The sequence below is a fragment of the Empidonax traillii genome, unplaced genomic scaffold (genome assembly GCF_003031625.1).
Source record: "Empidonax traillii isolate 1590-97213 ecotype Southwest subspecies unplaced genomic scaffold, ASM303162v1 scaffold343:size799674, whole genome shotgun sequence".
Lineage (NCBI taxonomy): Eukaryota > Metazoa > Chordata > Aves > Passeriformes > Tyrannidae > Empidonax > Empidonax traillii.
This window is the reverse complement of record NW_020955536.1, coordinates 239,238-256,791: the sequence shown is the minus strand read 5'-3', so window position 1 is coordinate 256,791 and position 17,554 is coordinate 239,238. Positions and strand designations below refer to the sequence as shown.

General features: G+C 39.9%; 1 protein-coding gene across 15 annotated transcripts in view; it reads right to left on the bottom strand.

Annotated features, from left to right (window-relative positions):
• ABLIM2 (actin binding LIM protein family member 2) overlaps positions 1 to 17,554 on the bottom strand; it is a 136,341-nt gene that overhangs the window by 92,781 nt on the left and 26,006 nt on the right. For 13 of the 15 annotated variants that reach the window (XM_027892246.1, XM_027892252.1, XM_027892248.1 and 10 more), the window contains exon 2: positions 5,181 to 5,324. In XM_027892246.1, coding sequence (XP_027748047.1) covers positions 5,181 to 5,324 — 144 coding nt within the window. Of the gene's footprint in view, positions 1 to 5,180; positions 5,325 to 13,409; positions 13,441 to 17,554 lie in introns of those variants that run through there. The other 2 variants (XM_027892247.1, XM_027892251.1) reach the window with 1 other exon arrangement.

Below are 17,554 nucleotides of genomic sequence, written 5' to 3'. Positions count from 1 at the left end.
TACTGCCTGCAAAGCTTATGTTACCAGCCAAAACTCTATGTCAGGCCTAATTTTTAAATGTACTCAGTTCTGTGGTGGTTCTACTTTGACTTCAATCAGGATGAGTTTTACTGCTCTCCATTTATTTGGTGCCTTCGCTTAAATCTACCTCAGCATTCCCAGCACAGTTAAGCACCTCTCCAAGGTATCTCTTCCCAGTAAGGAACCAGCTCCCTGCAATGCAAACACCCTCTGCACATGGCTGGATCTGCAGCTTGAATCATCCCTTAGAAATTGCAGCAATTCCCTCTGAAAATCCTATTCATCTTTTTAATGAGCGCTTGGCTTTCTAGTATAATTTCTCAATCTATGGACTAGAAGGATGCAAATAAGGAGAAAATCGAGGCAATGAAGAGACTAATGAAAAATACATATCGTAAGAAAATAAAGCAGAGGGTATTATGTAACATCCTAAGTAAAAAGACAACAGTAAACACATATAGGTTACATCTAAATCCCGAAAACTTGGTTTATTTAAATGAAATATATCAAGTTGGAAAACGAAAATAACAGAAGTTTGGCTTCCTGGGATGGATAGTTAGACATCTTCTATTGAAATTTTGTTAAGATATTCCTTTACTAATAATCAAAGCTGTGATTACTCCTCTGTCCTTATCACCATGCTTTACTCATATAACATATTCCTTAAATTCATCAGAGAAACTCTTAAAAAAAGATTCATCAATATCTGGATAAAATATATGCTAGGAAATGAAGCTTTTTGTAAAGTGGTGATGTGATTAGTATATGGTCAGGACAGGAGAAGCTGCAGGAAATTTCTTAAAGAATGCAAAGAAGGGTTGCAATAAGAGCATGCTTACAACAAAAGAAAAATTAACCAATACTTTGTTATTGTGAGAGTTTACTAACTGACCAAAATTTTTTCATGCTTTAAATACTGACTTGCTTTTAGAAGGTTAGTGATTAATTATTTTTAAAGTTCAGGTTTTAAAATCTCAGAACTACAACACTGAACCACGTGTTGCCACAATGAATTACTTTTTCACTGACAAAAGTGACCATTATTATCATAGTCATCAACATCATCATAATTGCAACGAAATAAAAATAATAAGCTAACCTGACTGGTAAACCCTACCACACTCTCCAACCTTGACTTGAGGAGCATTGCGTCGGGAGCATTGTTTTTCCCATTACACTCAGTTAATGTGATCTGGGATTGCAAACTCCTGAATGACTTGGGAATCGCTGGACACATTGCTGAGAGTGCCTGATGAATAAGAGCCATTGCACCTATCCCCAGTGCCCAAGATACCATCAACTGCTACCCCCTGGACAAAATCTGGGACTTGGAAATCTTACTAGTGAGCTTCCCGCAAATGACTCCCGTTCTGAAATGTGAAACCCTGTAGCTATGTTCAAATGCGAGTCCCTCAGATTACTCAGTGTAGCTTTGAACATATTTATATCCTAGCACATGCATCTGATCTAGCAAGTAAATCACTCCTATTACCAACTTACTTGATGTTCTTAATATTTGCACCAAATATTCTGTCTTAGCCCTTCCCTTTAATATGGCTGCCTATATGAGGTGCATTCCTGACCCGACAGACACCCTCACAATGAAATGGACAACACAATTTTTTAATTTGATAGTATGAGTCATTAATATTTTATCACCTTTGGAAATTTTCCTTGATGCCGTCATTACAGTGGTAACAAATGAAAAAAGAATTAATAAATAAGGGAACCAATGCCCTTGAAGTCTAATTAATCTTTGTCTTGTTATATCAAAGGCATCTGCTTCTATTATAACAGCCCTTTTATAAAACCTGATCATAATGGCAGATATTTTAAAGAAAAGATTAAGTAAAAATTTTAAGTGAGGTCAGATGGCACATTCCCAATAGCCTTTTATTAGCAGATTAGATGTGCACCTAAACAAGAATATATACACATACATATGACTACAAACCTTATTTATAATGCCTATTTACCTCCCTAAGCCCTCTAAAACTTTGATACTGAGCAAAACTAGCATATGCTCCAAGTACTGCTATTCAATTTTTTAATCTGGATGTGCGTCTTGAATGATAAGAAAAAGAGTTCGTCACCTCTTAAAATGTGTCTTAGAATTGTTTAGAATCACTATCGTCTGGGGAATGTAAGAGGAACTGGATGGGTATAAAAGAAGAACCGAATGGGAATTAGTGACTTTATACTAACCGTCCTTGTTTATACAATTAAATTTCAATACAATTTTCATCTATGTGCTTGTTGTTAGAATTCTGAATTCACAGTCCCCTTAAGAAAGGTTTCCCAGAGAAGCTGTGGATGCCTCATCTCTGTCAGTATTCAAGACCAGGCTGGATGGGGCTTTGAGCAACCTGGTCTAGTGGAAGGTGTCCTTGTCCATGGCAGAGGTATTGGAACTAGGTGACCTTTAAGGTCCTTGCCAACCAAAACCATCCTTCGATTCTATGATTAATCAGACAGCAGTATGGCTACATTCAAAACTATCTTTCTACTCCCCCAAAAAGGAAACAACTAAATGTATATAACTCCCTGAAATCTAATCCAACACTATCACAGAAACAGTTTCACATTTCACACATATTCAAAAAGGTGTGACTTCTTCCAGGGTAATATTATCTGCACTGATAAGGTCATTCAAACAGACCTTACCTACCTCTAGACACCTCTCAGGACATGGTCACTTGTCATTTTTATTCATGGGCTCTCTGTCAGTTTGTATTCTCCATCACTGTACAACTGTAAATTCTGTGACAGGGAACATAATTTTCTGCAGTTTTACAAATATCTAATGTTTTCTGATGCAGGCTATGAGATGATTTAATACAGAGGCAGTCAACCAAGCAGGCAGGCAGTTTAGCAGGGTAATGCAGCAGCCCACACATGGGATTATCTGTCCTGGGGCTGTCCCGCAGCTGCACTGGATGCTGGGCACGCAGCCTCTTTTCAGATGCTATCTTTGGTGGATGAGGTGAGACAGGGCAAGGTGCATTATTAAGGAGCATCAGAATAAAGGCATTGAAAGGAGGAAACAACTGTAAGATAAATATATTCCCAGAATCATCACCCTGCCCATGCACAGCAGGGGTCATGGCACAAACCTCTCCTCCAAGGCTGAAAGCATATAAGTGGTCAACTTATCAGAACTGAATATCATTTTGTTCCTAATCCTAACACATGAACTATAGTTTCTCAGCATGAAAAACCCAAATCATATTTGCCTAACCTGATTTTTTTCCTTTTATGTTAGCTAATGAAATGTATGTTCAGCACTCTGTTCTGTTCCTAAGCTCTTCTCATGCAACAACATGGTAAACCCACACTAGAAAGCAACCCATACTTTTTAAGCAGCAAAAAAACCCCAGAAACAAAACAAAAACAGATACCAGAGGATGGCTAGAAAATTGATGGAAACTCTTGAAAAGTGATAAAAGATGGTATTTAAATAATGAGGGGAAAATCCAAAACAAATGTTGTGTGGAAACTTAACACTTAGCAAAATGATTAGTAAGGAGGAGTCTAAGTACTCCAAGAGTCCTGACATCAAGAAGCAGTTTAACCACGCATCTCTGACACTATCTCCTGTGCCAGCTGAGAGACTGATGGGTGGCTGACAGATGCTACCCTGCTTCTTCCTTGTTAATATAGTGATTTTTTTCTCCTTTTATCCAAGATCTGTCTGAAGCAAACAAACTCCTCCTTCTCTCTTACAGACAGGTAGGGCAATTCAGCTTCTACAGGGCATTCATCATCTTCTTCTGCACTGTCTAAATTTGGGATCAGTGAATAGTTTCATATTTTTCAGAATTTGCATGCTGCACTTGCTGGTGACCTGGCATCATCTAAATGGAAATGGTCTATGAAATGAAAAACTGGATGTGTAATTCCGTCTTGTTCCTTCCATAGGACTCATTTTTGCTCATAGCAGAACTGTATAAAAAGGGAGGCTTGCATTTCATCAAGATAATATTTTGGAGCACACACCAGTATGTTACTGAGACTTCATGTAGGAGACAAGACTTCAGAATAACAAATTAGCTGCTCTTTTCCTGAGTTAGGTCTGAAAAACTAATTTGATAATAAAACTTGCCATAAGAACAGGTGGCTTTAAAACAGCTTAAAAGATATATGTACTGGCTGTGTTCTGGTTCAAATACCAATCTGATTCTGAATAGGTGATCAAATTATTTTTGCTGTTCAGGACAGTGCCCTATGTTTATTTTGCTTGTTGTGCAATTTTGCATGGAGCACAATTACTGAGCTATCTAACTCATTAAAGATTGACTCAGGTATTGAACACAATATGCTTAATCCCATAGGATTTTTAACAATATCAGTATAGCTGATAGATGAAGACAGTTTTCTCTCTGATAGTTTCCTCTAAATAGGAATGGAAATGGTCACAGTGACACAGCTGGAACCAGAGCCATGCTCATGTTTCTAGGCTGAGCTACAAGGGTTAGTAACTATCATTTGAAGTGGTGCTTAACAATGGAGTAAGCAGGTTCTTCAGTAAACATCCCTCAGCATTTAGTGATTTGTACATTCAAAGCAAATTAGATCTTTGCAACTTCCAGTCAATCTTACAAACAACCAAGTATCTACAGAAGGGGTGTTGTATCAGCTGATTCCCTCTTCCTGTGACCATCCTTCTCCCATTCACAATGTGACAATATTAGATCACTAGGCACTAACTTGGAGCCAACCAAGTAGTTCCCCCACATAAACAGGAAAGCACAGAGCATTACACTTGAAATCAACCATCACAGCCAAACACAAGAGAGTCTGAACAGATGTGGCCATGGCCCGCTCCATGGCATGCATTAGAGAGCTGGAAAAGGGATAACCTCAGGGTTTCTTTGTAAATGTTGCTTCCTATCTCTGCAACCATTTTTCACTACCAGTTCTCCCACCCTTTCCTTCTTCAGGTACAAGTCCATGATAAACTCCATGGATTTATACCCATTTAAAATATACTCCAATTTTAGGATTTAGGATGTTTATAATATTACAGTAAGCAGAGAGTTTGCAGTAAATCCTTTCAGACGTGGACTGGGTTGTAAAATGTTTGTGAAGTTTCCAGGACCATTAAGTCACACAGCATTACTAATGCCCTACTCACAGACGCAGCAGTCACAAACACTTACCTTTGCAAACAAAGCACTTAATATGGAAGTATTTGTTCTGAACTCTCAAAACTTCTCCTTTGCATGGGTTTCCACAGGTATTGCAGAGAATTGCGGTACTTGATGGCTTCTCCAGTTGGCTATGTACAGCCTGTGGTTGTGAAACTGCAAGATAAAACAAAAGGTACAGCATTTTTAAAGGCTATCAGGTGCATCTTCTGTAAGACCTACAAATAATGACAACTAACACTTGGGACAAAATAGGTCAAGCAAATAAAACAGTTTCAACTTCTGGGGTTGGCCAGCACAAGAGTCAAAATCTGCTAAAGGAGATGAGCCAAGCCTTTAATTTCATAACTTTCAAAGGTTCTGCTTGCAAACATTTGAATCATAAATCAGAATTGCTGACAGAGGAAAGAATTCACATGATCATATCTTGGAAGCCTCCACCTGAATTTCAGAAAAAAACTGCTTTGTCATATTTTCTCTTCATGAAGTCAAAGACTATAGATAAAAGCTATTGTTTTTATCCAAAATATCCTTAATGAGATTTAGGAACTCTTACACTGTCAGCCAGTGATCTTTAAAGTTCAAGGTAATTGCCTTCTTAACCGACTTAAGGACAGAAATAAACTTCTGTTGATATTTTGAGTTCCTACTTCTGAAACACTGACATCTCTGTAAATACCACATCTCAATAAAGAAAGGTTGCTCTCATTTTTTAAGAAATCCATGATTTCAAGAGATTAGGTTTATCTAGGTTAGCAAAATATTAAGTGAATTAAAAATTTGCTGCCATCTTGTGATGTAAATTAGATATTGCATTTATTTGGCTGCTGATAACACAATAAGTTGGTATCCCAACATAATATGTGGAAAAGGTGAGATATGACCTTATTCTTGCAATTCTGGTGCAGCACTTGCATTAATTTTTTATCACAGTGTACTTAGGAGTCAAGATAGAAAACATCAAGGCAGTTAATTATAGAGGGGCTGTAACTCAACAGACTTGGCTTTTTTCCCTGTATGAACTAGTAACAGGAAAATAGATAAAGCAAATGACATATTATAAAGTAAGTTACATATTTAATGACACTTTTCTTCTGTAATGTGGCATGCTTTTTCCAAGGTTAGATTGCTTATACCAAAGTGACTGAATTTGTTAAAATTTTAGCTTCAAAATAAACTTACCAATGAACCAGTCAAGATGGAGCAACCAGTCATAGGCCAATACACTAAGTATGACTGGGAATGAGAGAAGTTTCACTTTAGGGTTTAGTCAAGGGATAATGCCATTGCTGGGCTACCCTTTTACCAACATCCAAAAGAAAAAAAATAACAATTGGGAAGTAAATTTTTTGTATGGGACTGTTGCAAAACAATTAGTAAATTTGTAAGATCCTGGATTAAACTCAGACTGGTCAAGATCTTTAGTTTCTATTCCTGATGTAATATTTCAGAAAAAAAAAAGGCTTCTGGAAGGAAAAAAGAGAGAAAAAATCCCCCCAAATTGATTTTAATTAAAAATCTACTACCAACAAAGCATAATGTCTGTACCTTCAGAATAGATAAGGTGATACAGAAAAGCGGTGATGGTACTGTCACTTAGAACACATACAATAACAGACAATACTATAACCAGTAAGTGAGCTCTTGCTCTTTAATATCCAACCTTGTTGCTCTTCCTTCTCTGCTCTCACCTCATCCCCACTGCCAGTACTTTCTGCAATTCCTAAAAGGCCTTTCCACATCCACTGAGTTTAAGGAGTCAGTATTTCAATGAGCCTCCCCTTCCACACAGTCTTCCAAGTTTTGCCCAGACTGGCATTTTCTGCTCCTGTATGTAAAGTGTTAGGGGTTTTTCTCAAGAAGAGATGTGGGACAGAGCTGCTTATAGCATTATTCGCTTATAGCATTAACATGCTGCCTTGTCTGCTGAAATTATGTGTTCTGGGATTGTCAAAAAAAGTCCTTCTCAAGGCAGTGCGAACTTTGGAGCAGTTACTGAAGTCCTGGTTATAATTAACGACATCTCCAATAAAAACAACACAGCATGACAGGCAATTGGAAGTTTATAGAAAGGCACATGCCCAAATTTACACAGAACAAACAGTGCACACAGTTCAAGCTACTATGAGGGTACAACTTATTCCTCAAAAGAAAACAGAGGAAACTGCAAACTTTGTGATACTTAACTTCTGACACGAGAATTTCTCTTTACTGTAATCTGCCCAAAACAAACTACCCACCCTAAAAAAGAATCAACCCAACCCTGTAAGAAACCAAAACAAGATACTTTCCCAAGTTAGTTAACAGAGTAGCCGCTGAAAGTTTGCAACTACAAATAAAGAAGGTTTATTCCCACCAGAATTACTAACAAGTATCAAATTTGTAGCATATAATTCATGAAAGACTTAAGAAGAGCTGACCATACCCACACCATTTTGGCTTATACAGCTGCACAGGCAATATAAAATTCTGTTTGGAACAATCCAATATTGACTTTTCTTCCCACCCAACTCTTCCCATGTCTCAGCCCCCCAGAACAGCATCTCTCTAGATGGCCTGTTTAGATGGCCATCAGTTCCTGCTGTGATGTTTCCAACAGGCTGGAGTAACCTGGCCCAAGAGTCCCAGCACTGTGCAGAGAAGGTGCTGAGAAACCCAGGTGCCCTGCTGGAGAGCCCCAAGGGCAGCCCACCATGGCAAACATATCACCCTTCCCCAAAGTGACAACAGTGTCACATTTCCAGAGACAATGTCACTATTGCACCTGGGAGTTCAATGCTGCACTTGTTGCAAAACAGCAGAAAACTGAAAATTGTTGCAAAGTTGTTTGGGGTTTATGGTCTGTTTTGTTTTCTGAAAATTGTCGCAAACTGAAAATGTGGCAGAAAACAAAGTTTTGCTTCGCATGATGTAGCTTGTGCTCAGTATCCAGAGCTTTAGGGCAGGACAACACATTTCCTTCTCTTTGGGTCTCTGAACTGAGGTTTAGAATTCAAAAAAACCCAACAACCGAGCTATAACATAAATTAAAAAGGAAAATATGTAGTATTGCTTTTGGAATTTTTCCATTAATCTTGAAGTAACACAAAGCATATTTAAAATATGCATGGGAGACAAAGGACAACTATTTTGCTTTTCTCTCAGTTCAGAACTAAGCTACTCAATATTTCACACAAAAACCCAATGGGAATACAAAACGCTCCTTCTGAAGACAGTTTAAAATACATATTCTTTCATCTAGCACAACAAACTTATATAATTAATGACATGTTAGTTTATAATTTAAAATATTGAAACTTAATATGCTTCATGTTGAAATTGCAGCTGCTGACAATTTTGAGAAACCAACTCTACTGATGAACTTCACATTTTAACTTATGTTTCAAACCATATTTAAGGAAACGTTTACATGGCAATTTTCAATATTCTACTTTTATGCCCTTATGTATAAAAATCAATCTTTGAAGCAGCAGAACATACCATCAACATATTTAATGAGTGAAATAATGAATTTCTGACGGAATGTAATTATCTGAGCCTAGTCATCAGATCCTAACTGAAGAGTTCATTAAAAATTAAATGCTTACATTATATCCTAATTTGTAGAAATCCTAATTAATGAAAGTAGAAATTTCCTTCTTAAGTTTAAATTACTTTTCCTAAACTGAAATACAACTGAATGCCTGATTCTCTAAATTTCCCTTTCACCCGTACTACACACTACAGTCTACTCTAGCAGATTCACCGATTCACCAATCCTTAAACCCTAAAAAGATCTGACTGCACTCATTTTTTGTCAAGGACAAAAGCTGGCAAGAAATGAACAAGTAAACAGTTTCCACGGCACCTTTTTGTGCAAGACTTGTCTGCTGGGAACATCATTGCCAATAATCTTGCCAACCGTCCAGTGCTCACACATCTCTGATGTCAAGACTCAGACTCTCTTCAATGGGCTACACAGTACATCATTCTGCAGTTCTGGACCAAGCAGGGCTCATTAACTAGCAATGGTTTGTTACAAAATTGTCCAGTAAGACACATTTCTTAGACTTATTTCTATACTGCTTACTCAAGACATGCTCTTGCTGCAAGTATCATGGGGAAGGGAGGACAGTGCTATCACTTGTTATTAAAGCTGCATTTACACACCTTATGGCCACTGCCAAGTGAAATTTTCAGTGTGCTTACAACTTCCACAGATTCACAGAATTTTCTGAGTTGGAAGAGACCTGCAAGGATCATCGAGTCCAGTTCTGCACCCTTCACAGGACATGCCCATGAATCACACCAGGGGCCTGAGAGCTTTGCCAGACTTTAACCATTTACTTAGACAGTGCCCACATTTCGTGTTTTTGAAGTAATTTCTTCAGGGAAAATTTCAGACAAGCTTTTTGTAAAGAAGAAAAAAGGATAGTATACAATATATTGGTTTTCAAGGTTAAAAAGAAAACATACCACACTATTTTTGAAAGTACTTGGAGTAAAGGCTGTAGTCTGACATTGGTGAACATTGTGACAGGATCTGTGAAAATCCACAGTATGTGGTAAAAAACCCAACCCTTTGAATAAGCCCAGCTCCTCTGGCATTGCTAGACTAAGTAGGATTTAAAAGCAGGGGGGACCAGGATAAGGTGCCAGGGACGAGGACAAGATTTGGCTGAGACAGGAATGTTTTGGAAGCAATACAAGACAAGCTGACGGCGGTGACAGAAGGGAGAAGATTCGGGAGTCCCTGGTCACGCTCTGCTTGGGAGCCTGGGATAGAAAATGTCATCTTCTCTCTGCTGTGAGCAAACTGCTGAGGGAAATCAAACCCTTGGAAAAAGATCCAGTCTAGGATGGGCCTATGCAGAGGGTGACATACCCCTCTGCCATCAGGCTCTCCAACAGCCAAATGAAAGAAATCTTCATGGGAGATTACAGACTGGATGAAGAAACATGGTCAGAAAGTGCAGAATTCAACACAGCTTTTTCCAGTTTAGTGCTTTTTGTTTTAACTCTGCATAAGAACCTATAGAAGCTATTATTGAGCTTGGAAATCAAGTACTGAAAATTAAGAAGTCTCATCCTTAAGAATATATATTCAACCTGAGATCAAACCTCAACTATGAAGCTTAATAATAAAGACTTTCACCTTCTTTGTTCACTTTACGGACACTATTAAGGCCACATATCCCATTTACTCTACATTATTTAACCCCGTTCTGAAAACCCAGTTTATTAGATTTATGGCTCTTAGTGATTACAAAAGCCTGAAATGACAGAGGGCCAAATGACACAATTTAATATTAGAACCTCAGAATCCTCAAATGGGTTGGGTTGGAAGAGACTTCAAGGATCATCTAGTTCCAACCCTCCTGCCATTGGCAGGGACATGTTCCACTAGACTATGTTACTCAACCCCCCCACCCAACATGCTCATTTTAGAGTACTTTGATCTAAACTAAGGAGTAATTTGAATGGAGAGACAACATTTACGTGAATAAATATTTTCTTCCCAATATTTGCAATCCCCAAAATTACCACTCAATGCAGGGAAAGAGATAATTCCTCTCCATGGTTCCTGGAAGGATAGTGCAGAACCAGAGCCTAAAGGTAACAATAAAAGGAAAACCAAAGGGCTTGGTAGAGGTTACATCCCCTGTTCTTTTTGTGGGTTGTTCTGGGTTTTTTTTTATTGTGTTCTGGAGGTCAGGTTAAAAGAGTGCAAGACTTTCATTTCAGTTTCATACAAATACAGTATCATTTGCCTTTAACAGCAACTCTCCATCAGCAGAAAAGCTACACTGATTTTCTTTAGCAACTGTCAGCACTACAGGCTCCTCTATAAATTCACAACCTATTACATTTGCTTCTTTTGATGAAAACATTTTTTTGAGAGGAAAAATACTAGAAAGACATTAATATTTAGAATTATCATTATCAGCTGTTTAGTTCATAATAATGTTCAGCTTTTTCAACAAAGGCAAAGGCCACATTTCAACTCTGAACCAGAAATGCACAGATAAAGGACATTATTCTGCACAGAAGAATTATCAGCAAATTACCTCTGTGCTGACACTTAAACCTTTCATCTCTATAGCTAGAGGTGGTTACCAAAAATGAAAACAAATACAAGACCCAAATGGCATTTACTCATTAAGTATTTGAGAAACAGGACAGAAGTATTGATTGCGGACATACTGAATCAAGCAATTTGGGGAGGGTAGGGTTCACAGCAGCCTGAAGGGGAATTAATTTTGCAATCTTCCCAGAGCAGGATTAAAGGAGAAGCAGATGAGCGGGGCAGCACCCAGATGGAATTAGAGACTGGAATTTAAGTTGTTGTTTTACCAAAACCTTATTGTGTACACGGAGTCAAAACACTCAGGGTTGAATTTAAAAACACACAGATGAAAGCAAAGGGAATGAGCGTTTAAGTGCCTCTGAATATCCAGGTGAAGCATTACTCCTGCTAGCCCTGCTCTCTCCCTGTCTCATGTCTGTGTGTAAAATTCAGTGAGGAGGAGTTGTGATGGCGTGGGGGTAAGGATAACACAGAAATAAGTTAATACATAATACATGCAGTGTTCAGAGAAGGACATGGGTGTAAGGGGACTGTTTTTTGTTTTCTGCCTTGTTTGGGGGCCTGACACCTCATTGGCCTTTTCACAGAAAGGACGAAAAAAGAGTAGTTGTGTAATGGAAATTCCACAAGCTTTCCCCATCTGTCCTTCCAACTGCACTTGGCATTGGGGAAGAGTGATTCCCTGGCCCCAGCCCTTCCTGGTCATGCAGCTGGGTAGTCAGGGCACTGCGGGGGGAGAGAGCACAGTGTGCCCAAATGGATGAGTATTGGCCTAAAGAGCGGATGAGTTCGATGTTCTACAACAGCACATTTAATAAATAGTGGTAACCTGGTTTATCCTGTTTCTCAATTAGCACCTTGTCTTAAATGCCTTTTCAAATGTGTTTCCCCGCTTTAAGGTGCCTTTCCACTGTAACACAATGCCCTGTTCTTCCGAATGGCTCACAGCAAAGCAGAAGATCACGAGGATAGAGGAAAAGCCAAAGAAGTTTTGCCCTGAATTGTCCATATTACGTAGTCTCTCAAGCCCTCTGCAGGACACACAGAGGCCTAAACTGTCCCCACACCAGGAACGAGTTCACTCCCCTTCCCAACAGTGTTCTTCTACACCGAGAGGGTCCTGACCCTCCCCTAGAAGTGCTCACTGCTCTTTCCAAAACCTCTGCTGTGGCTCCCACAGCAAAGCACTATTATTGCTTCTCTCTTTAGTTCTCATACTGTAAGACAAAATATTCACCACATTAAATAAATCTCTATGTCAATAGTCTCTACTAAATTGAATTCTTACACATTGTCCAAAATCACAGAACACCATGGATCAAGAATCATGTTCTTTTTGAAATGTATAACTGCTTCTACTACCTGTAAACAACCACATGCCTTTTCCAGCATGCCTTTTCTAGCACTTCTTATGCATCATCATCAGAACAGAAACCCATAGCTGATATAGAACTGCAGGCAGACAGCACAGCTGAGGCCACCTCTGCTTTTACTGCCCATTACAGAGTTTACGGCACCAGAGGCAAAAGAGAGGTATTATCCAGCAGAATGTGAATACAACTGTGCAAAAGAGACGCAACACAGCTGAAATATTCAGCACACAAGAGCTTCAAATCTCACCATATGCTCAGTGCAAAACTCACATCACATAAACAAACCTAACACAAGCTAACCTCCTGCCCTCATTATTATAATAAAACACTTACTGAATCCAAACACAGTTAGGAAAAATCTCTGCTGAATTTTAGTAGCTGCTACTGCAGCATTGTAAAGACTATTCTTGTATGGGTTTAGCTAGATTACATTGAGAAAGGGTACAGAAACAGCACTCAAATACACCTGCATAAAGCAATAGGTGGTGGTTTTTTTCCCTTTATAATCTAATATAAACTCTAAAGTCAAATTAAATAAAATGAAGAAAGTATTCAAATTGAGCTGTGAGTTAAGTGCCAGAATCATTATAATTTCCAAATCATCATTCATATAATTAAAAGAATACAAAGCATAATTTAAAACAAATGTTTAACCATCTTTCTCCATTCTGCTGTGTTTCCACATAAACACAGAATAATTATTCTCATGACAGTATCAGTGATTTAGTTACTGCAGCTCCAGATAGAAAACAAGTCATTTCAGGTCTAGGCTCTTTAAAATCTGGAGTCATCACACTGTACCTGTATCTTCCGGCATTCCTGCATTAATTCCCTTCCAGAGGGGAAGTGCCACCAGGAGCACTGCTGTTGTGTGGCTGGCGGCAGGAGCTCAGCCTGGGGAGCGGGATCCGAAGTTGTGTGCCGTCACCACTCCAACACACCCAGGGGTCAGATGACTCCTGCGACACCCACGCACTGCCAGGAGCTGAGCCAACACCTCACCGTCACCACCATGTAAAAATAGCATCCTACAGAACCCTAAATAGTGTCATGTCCATGGGGAATGCCACCACTGGCAGGGGCCCGGAGGGACCGGATGAGGGACCTGCCAGCAAGGGGTGTGCTTCCATCAGGTGGTGCCACCCCCTTCCATACCTGCTGCAGCATGGTACTGGGCACCTGGGGAAAAAAGGCTGAAAGAAGGAATACCTGCAAACTCCTTGCCATAAATTGAAAATACAGGCTGAGGTGGCAGGGAAACCCCTCTAACGTCCCCCAAGCACAGGGGTCCCTTTCCCCTGCTGCAGGAGGCACGGCGCTGATGTCAGAAGGAGATGATGTAATTAGTGAGATGCTCTCACTGTGAGATACCTGGCAGCCAAAAATCTATTCCCTGATTGTTCATATGGAGTTGGAATGTGTATCACTGGAAGAACAGTGATGTGCTGAGCTATTTAAAGCACTACATGGGAACAGAATGAGCATTTCTATAAGGACTTTGACTTCAGAAATATATATGATGAGTACACTACTGCCCTGGGCCATGCCAGACATGGTCTGCAACTTTAAATAGCCCCCAGCTGACATGGCTTGAGACCCAGGGCACAGATCTGAAGATCCCAGGTTCTGCACAATGAATCAGAACTATGACTCCATTTTAAAAAAATCTTTTATGTGTTATCTTGCAGCAACTGACTTTTGGTGATACTTGATTTCGTTCAATGCTATCGTGCTGCCTGTGCAAAGCCAAATCCATCCCCACACTCTTTTGGATCACCACCAGCCACCCTGGCTGAGCTCTCCAGATACTGGCAGGATTTGGCCTACTTAGTTTTTCCCAGCGGCTACTTCAGCTTGGCAGAAACACAGGAGGCACTTTGCTAAACAGCAATGCTCTGAAGGCATGTAAATTAATAGGCAGGAAAAGTGAAAGGGCTTTCACTCTTACACAGCCTTTCCCTCTGCTCGCCAGGCTACCAAGGCTAAGTGCTATGTAACCTGCATTTTGAGGTGGTACCATCGTAATGCAGTCACACAGTGCACTAATTTGTATTTACAATTCTAAATGTGTGATCCAAGAGCCTCCCCCGCGGTCTCACTGCTTGCTTACAGCAAAGCAGAAATCACACTTGAGGAGCTTTTGATGGTGTTTCTGTGAAACTCCAGCACAACCCATGAGCTTCACAGGCACAAAGCACAAGGCCATTGCACTTCATTAGTGTGATGGGCTGACCTGGGGGAGTGTGACAAGAGACAGCAGTGAGAGCAGCTCATGTGAGAGCTCAGAGACCTCCTGCTGCAAACGATCCAGAAAGCAGTATACCTTTAACCTGATTTCTCAAATCAATATAAGCCAAACTACCCTGTTTTAACAGTAACAACAGCACACTGTCCTTGCTACATGAAAGGTCGAGACACTTGACTCCTCTTACAACCTCGAGTCCTGGTAGCCACAGCAGTACTCTCACCCATCCTGTGTTTTAGGTGTCCTTTTACCAAGTTGACCCAGGTCAACTCCTTCACCAGCGTCTTCGCAAACAGCAATCAGACAGCTTAGTAATGAATTTAGGCCACTCTGAAATGGATTAGTTGGCTGCAATGTCTTTATAGTCTATGGGTTATAAATGGCATTTTAAAAAAGATTTCGGATCCTTTCCTAATTAACTCAGGCTTTTTTTTCCTGTATTCATTGGCCTCTTCCAAGTGAAAATCAATACCAACTGGACTGGGCATATAGTTTAGTTTTAGGTAGTTCCTGTGAGGAGCAGGGAGTTGGACGTGATGATCCTTGCAGGTCCCCTCAAACTTGAGATACTCTAGGATTCTGTGATTCTTTGAAGGCCACAGTACATAGCCTAACCCTGTTCCCATTCTTCCATGCTCATACCACTTCACTAGACCTATTTTAAGCTTTTTCCAGTCTGTCTCTGAAAATATGTTTTGGAATGGAAAATAATGTTTTGGAACAATGTTAGAGTTTTATCTTCACTATAAAACATGAAGTGTTTTATAGAATCATAGAATCATAGAATAGATTGGGTTGGAAAAGACCTCCAAGATCATCAAGTCCAACCCCTGATCCAACTCCAATTACTATATCATGGCACTAAGGGCCACATCCAATCTCTGCTTACAAAAACTAACAATTTTTTTTAAAAATCAATGATATAACACCACCCAAGATTCAGAGACTTAGCAATATACTAGAGGTGTGTACCTGCCCCATAAGAACAAAAAAACTTTTCCCTGGACTTGAAGTCTCTCACCAAATTTCTACCCAACCACATATACGACTCTTTAATTGTAAATTGAGACTACAGAGTCCAGTCTCAATACAGATCAGGAAATTTAATTTTCATAAATAATCTATAATTAATGAATTTTACTTTGAAAATGCTGGAAAACACCAGAAATCATATTTCACAGATTTTCTCAGTACACTTTAGGATGTCTTTCCTTTTAAGTTACAAAAACTGGTTATTGTGCTGGTTATCACTCTTTTCACCTTTAGTAGTTCTGAACCATGTTAGTGTTCATTTAGAATTTCTATTGAGGGTAATATCACAAACAAACAGAGGTACTGATCTCTTCCCTCTGGTAACCAGTGACAGGATCTAAGGGAATGGCCTGAAGTTTGTCAGAGGAGGTTTAGGTTGGATATTAGGAAAAGCTTGTTCACCCAGAGGGTGGCTGGGCACTGGAACAGGCTCCCCAGGGCACTGGTCAGAGCACCAAACCTGACAAAGTTTAAGAAGTGTTTGGGCAACACTCTCAGGCTGACAGTGTGATTCTTGGGGTGTCCTGTGCAGGGCCAGCATCTGGACCTTGATGATCATTGTGGGTCCCTTCCTACTCAGGATATTCTATGATATGAAAAATGCAACAAAATTAAGCATATCTCTGTATATAACGATACAGATTTTGGCAATACTTCATCACTAGGACAAAAAAAAAAATCAGGAAATAGATGTATCCTTTTAACTATCAAAACTGAATAACTGAACTGATGTATTCCTAGCTGCTGTGTTCAAATTTGGAACTACTGCTGAATCGTCCTTGCCTTCAAGTACTTAACGATACAAATAAGAGGACAAGCCCACGGTAGAAGTGAAAATCAGCAGTAAAAGGGTAAAGATTTACTGAGGTTGAGTTGGGTAAATGGTCTCTCTACAACTAAATTCATGTCTTCCAACTTTCCACATGGACTCTCCTGCATCAATCCCATTTCTGCTGGGAATGGACTTGCAAAGACACCCAACTCTGCCCTTGGTGACCTGTTGCATGTTACCAAAACCTGCCCTGCTCAAAGACTGCCTCAGTTTAAACATCTGGCTCTCAAACACCTCCATCCTCAAGTCCACACATGAGAAATATTTCACATCAACTGCACAGGATGAGCCTGTCATGGTCATCTCTGACAGAAACACACACACAAGTCAGAGAAAGTGGGCTCTTGGAGTTCAAGGCACTGAAGTATAAGAACCTGCTTTAGCAGGGAGGTGGGACTAGATGAACTCCAGACGTCCCCTCCAACCTCAACCACTCTGCGATTCTGTGGCAATCCTGCATATTTATGAAGCAGGAAAAATCCACTCTGAGCTCTGCACGACAGAGCAGGCAGCTGTGCTTGCTCCAGAGGTAACTGGGTCATAAATCCTTTTCTGCTCCTTGCTATCTCCTGGGAATAAAGAGCTTCCTTCATCCCTGAAATTCATGATGACAGCCCTTGTCTGCTGGCCAACAAGTTGGATGACTGAAACCAGAACTTCTTCCACTCCCAGCTCCTTTCTCCCAGGGGGGACCTCTCTACAGCAGACCTAGATCCAGACCAAAGGGTACACCAGCTCCCTTTGCTCCCCCAACTAGAATGAAAGCACCATCTAGTATTCTTCAGAAAACTGTACACCCCAAAGAGTGAGCAGAAATCAAACATAAAACGTAAAAAG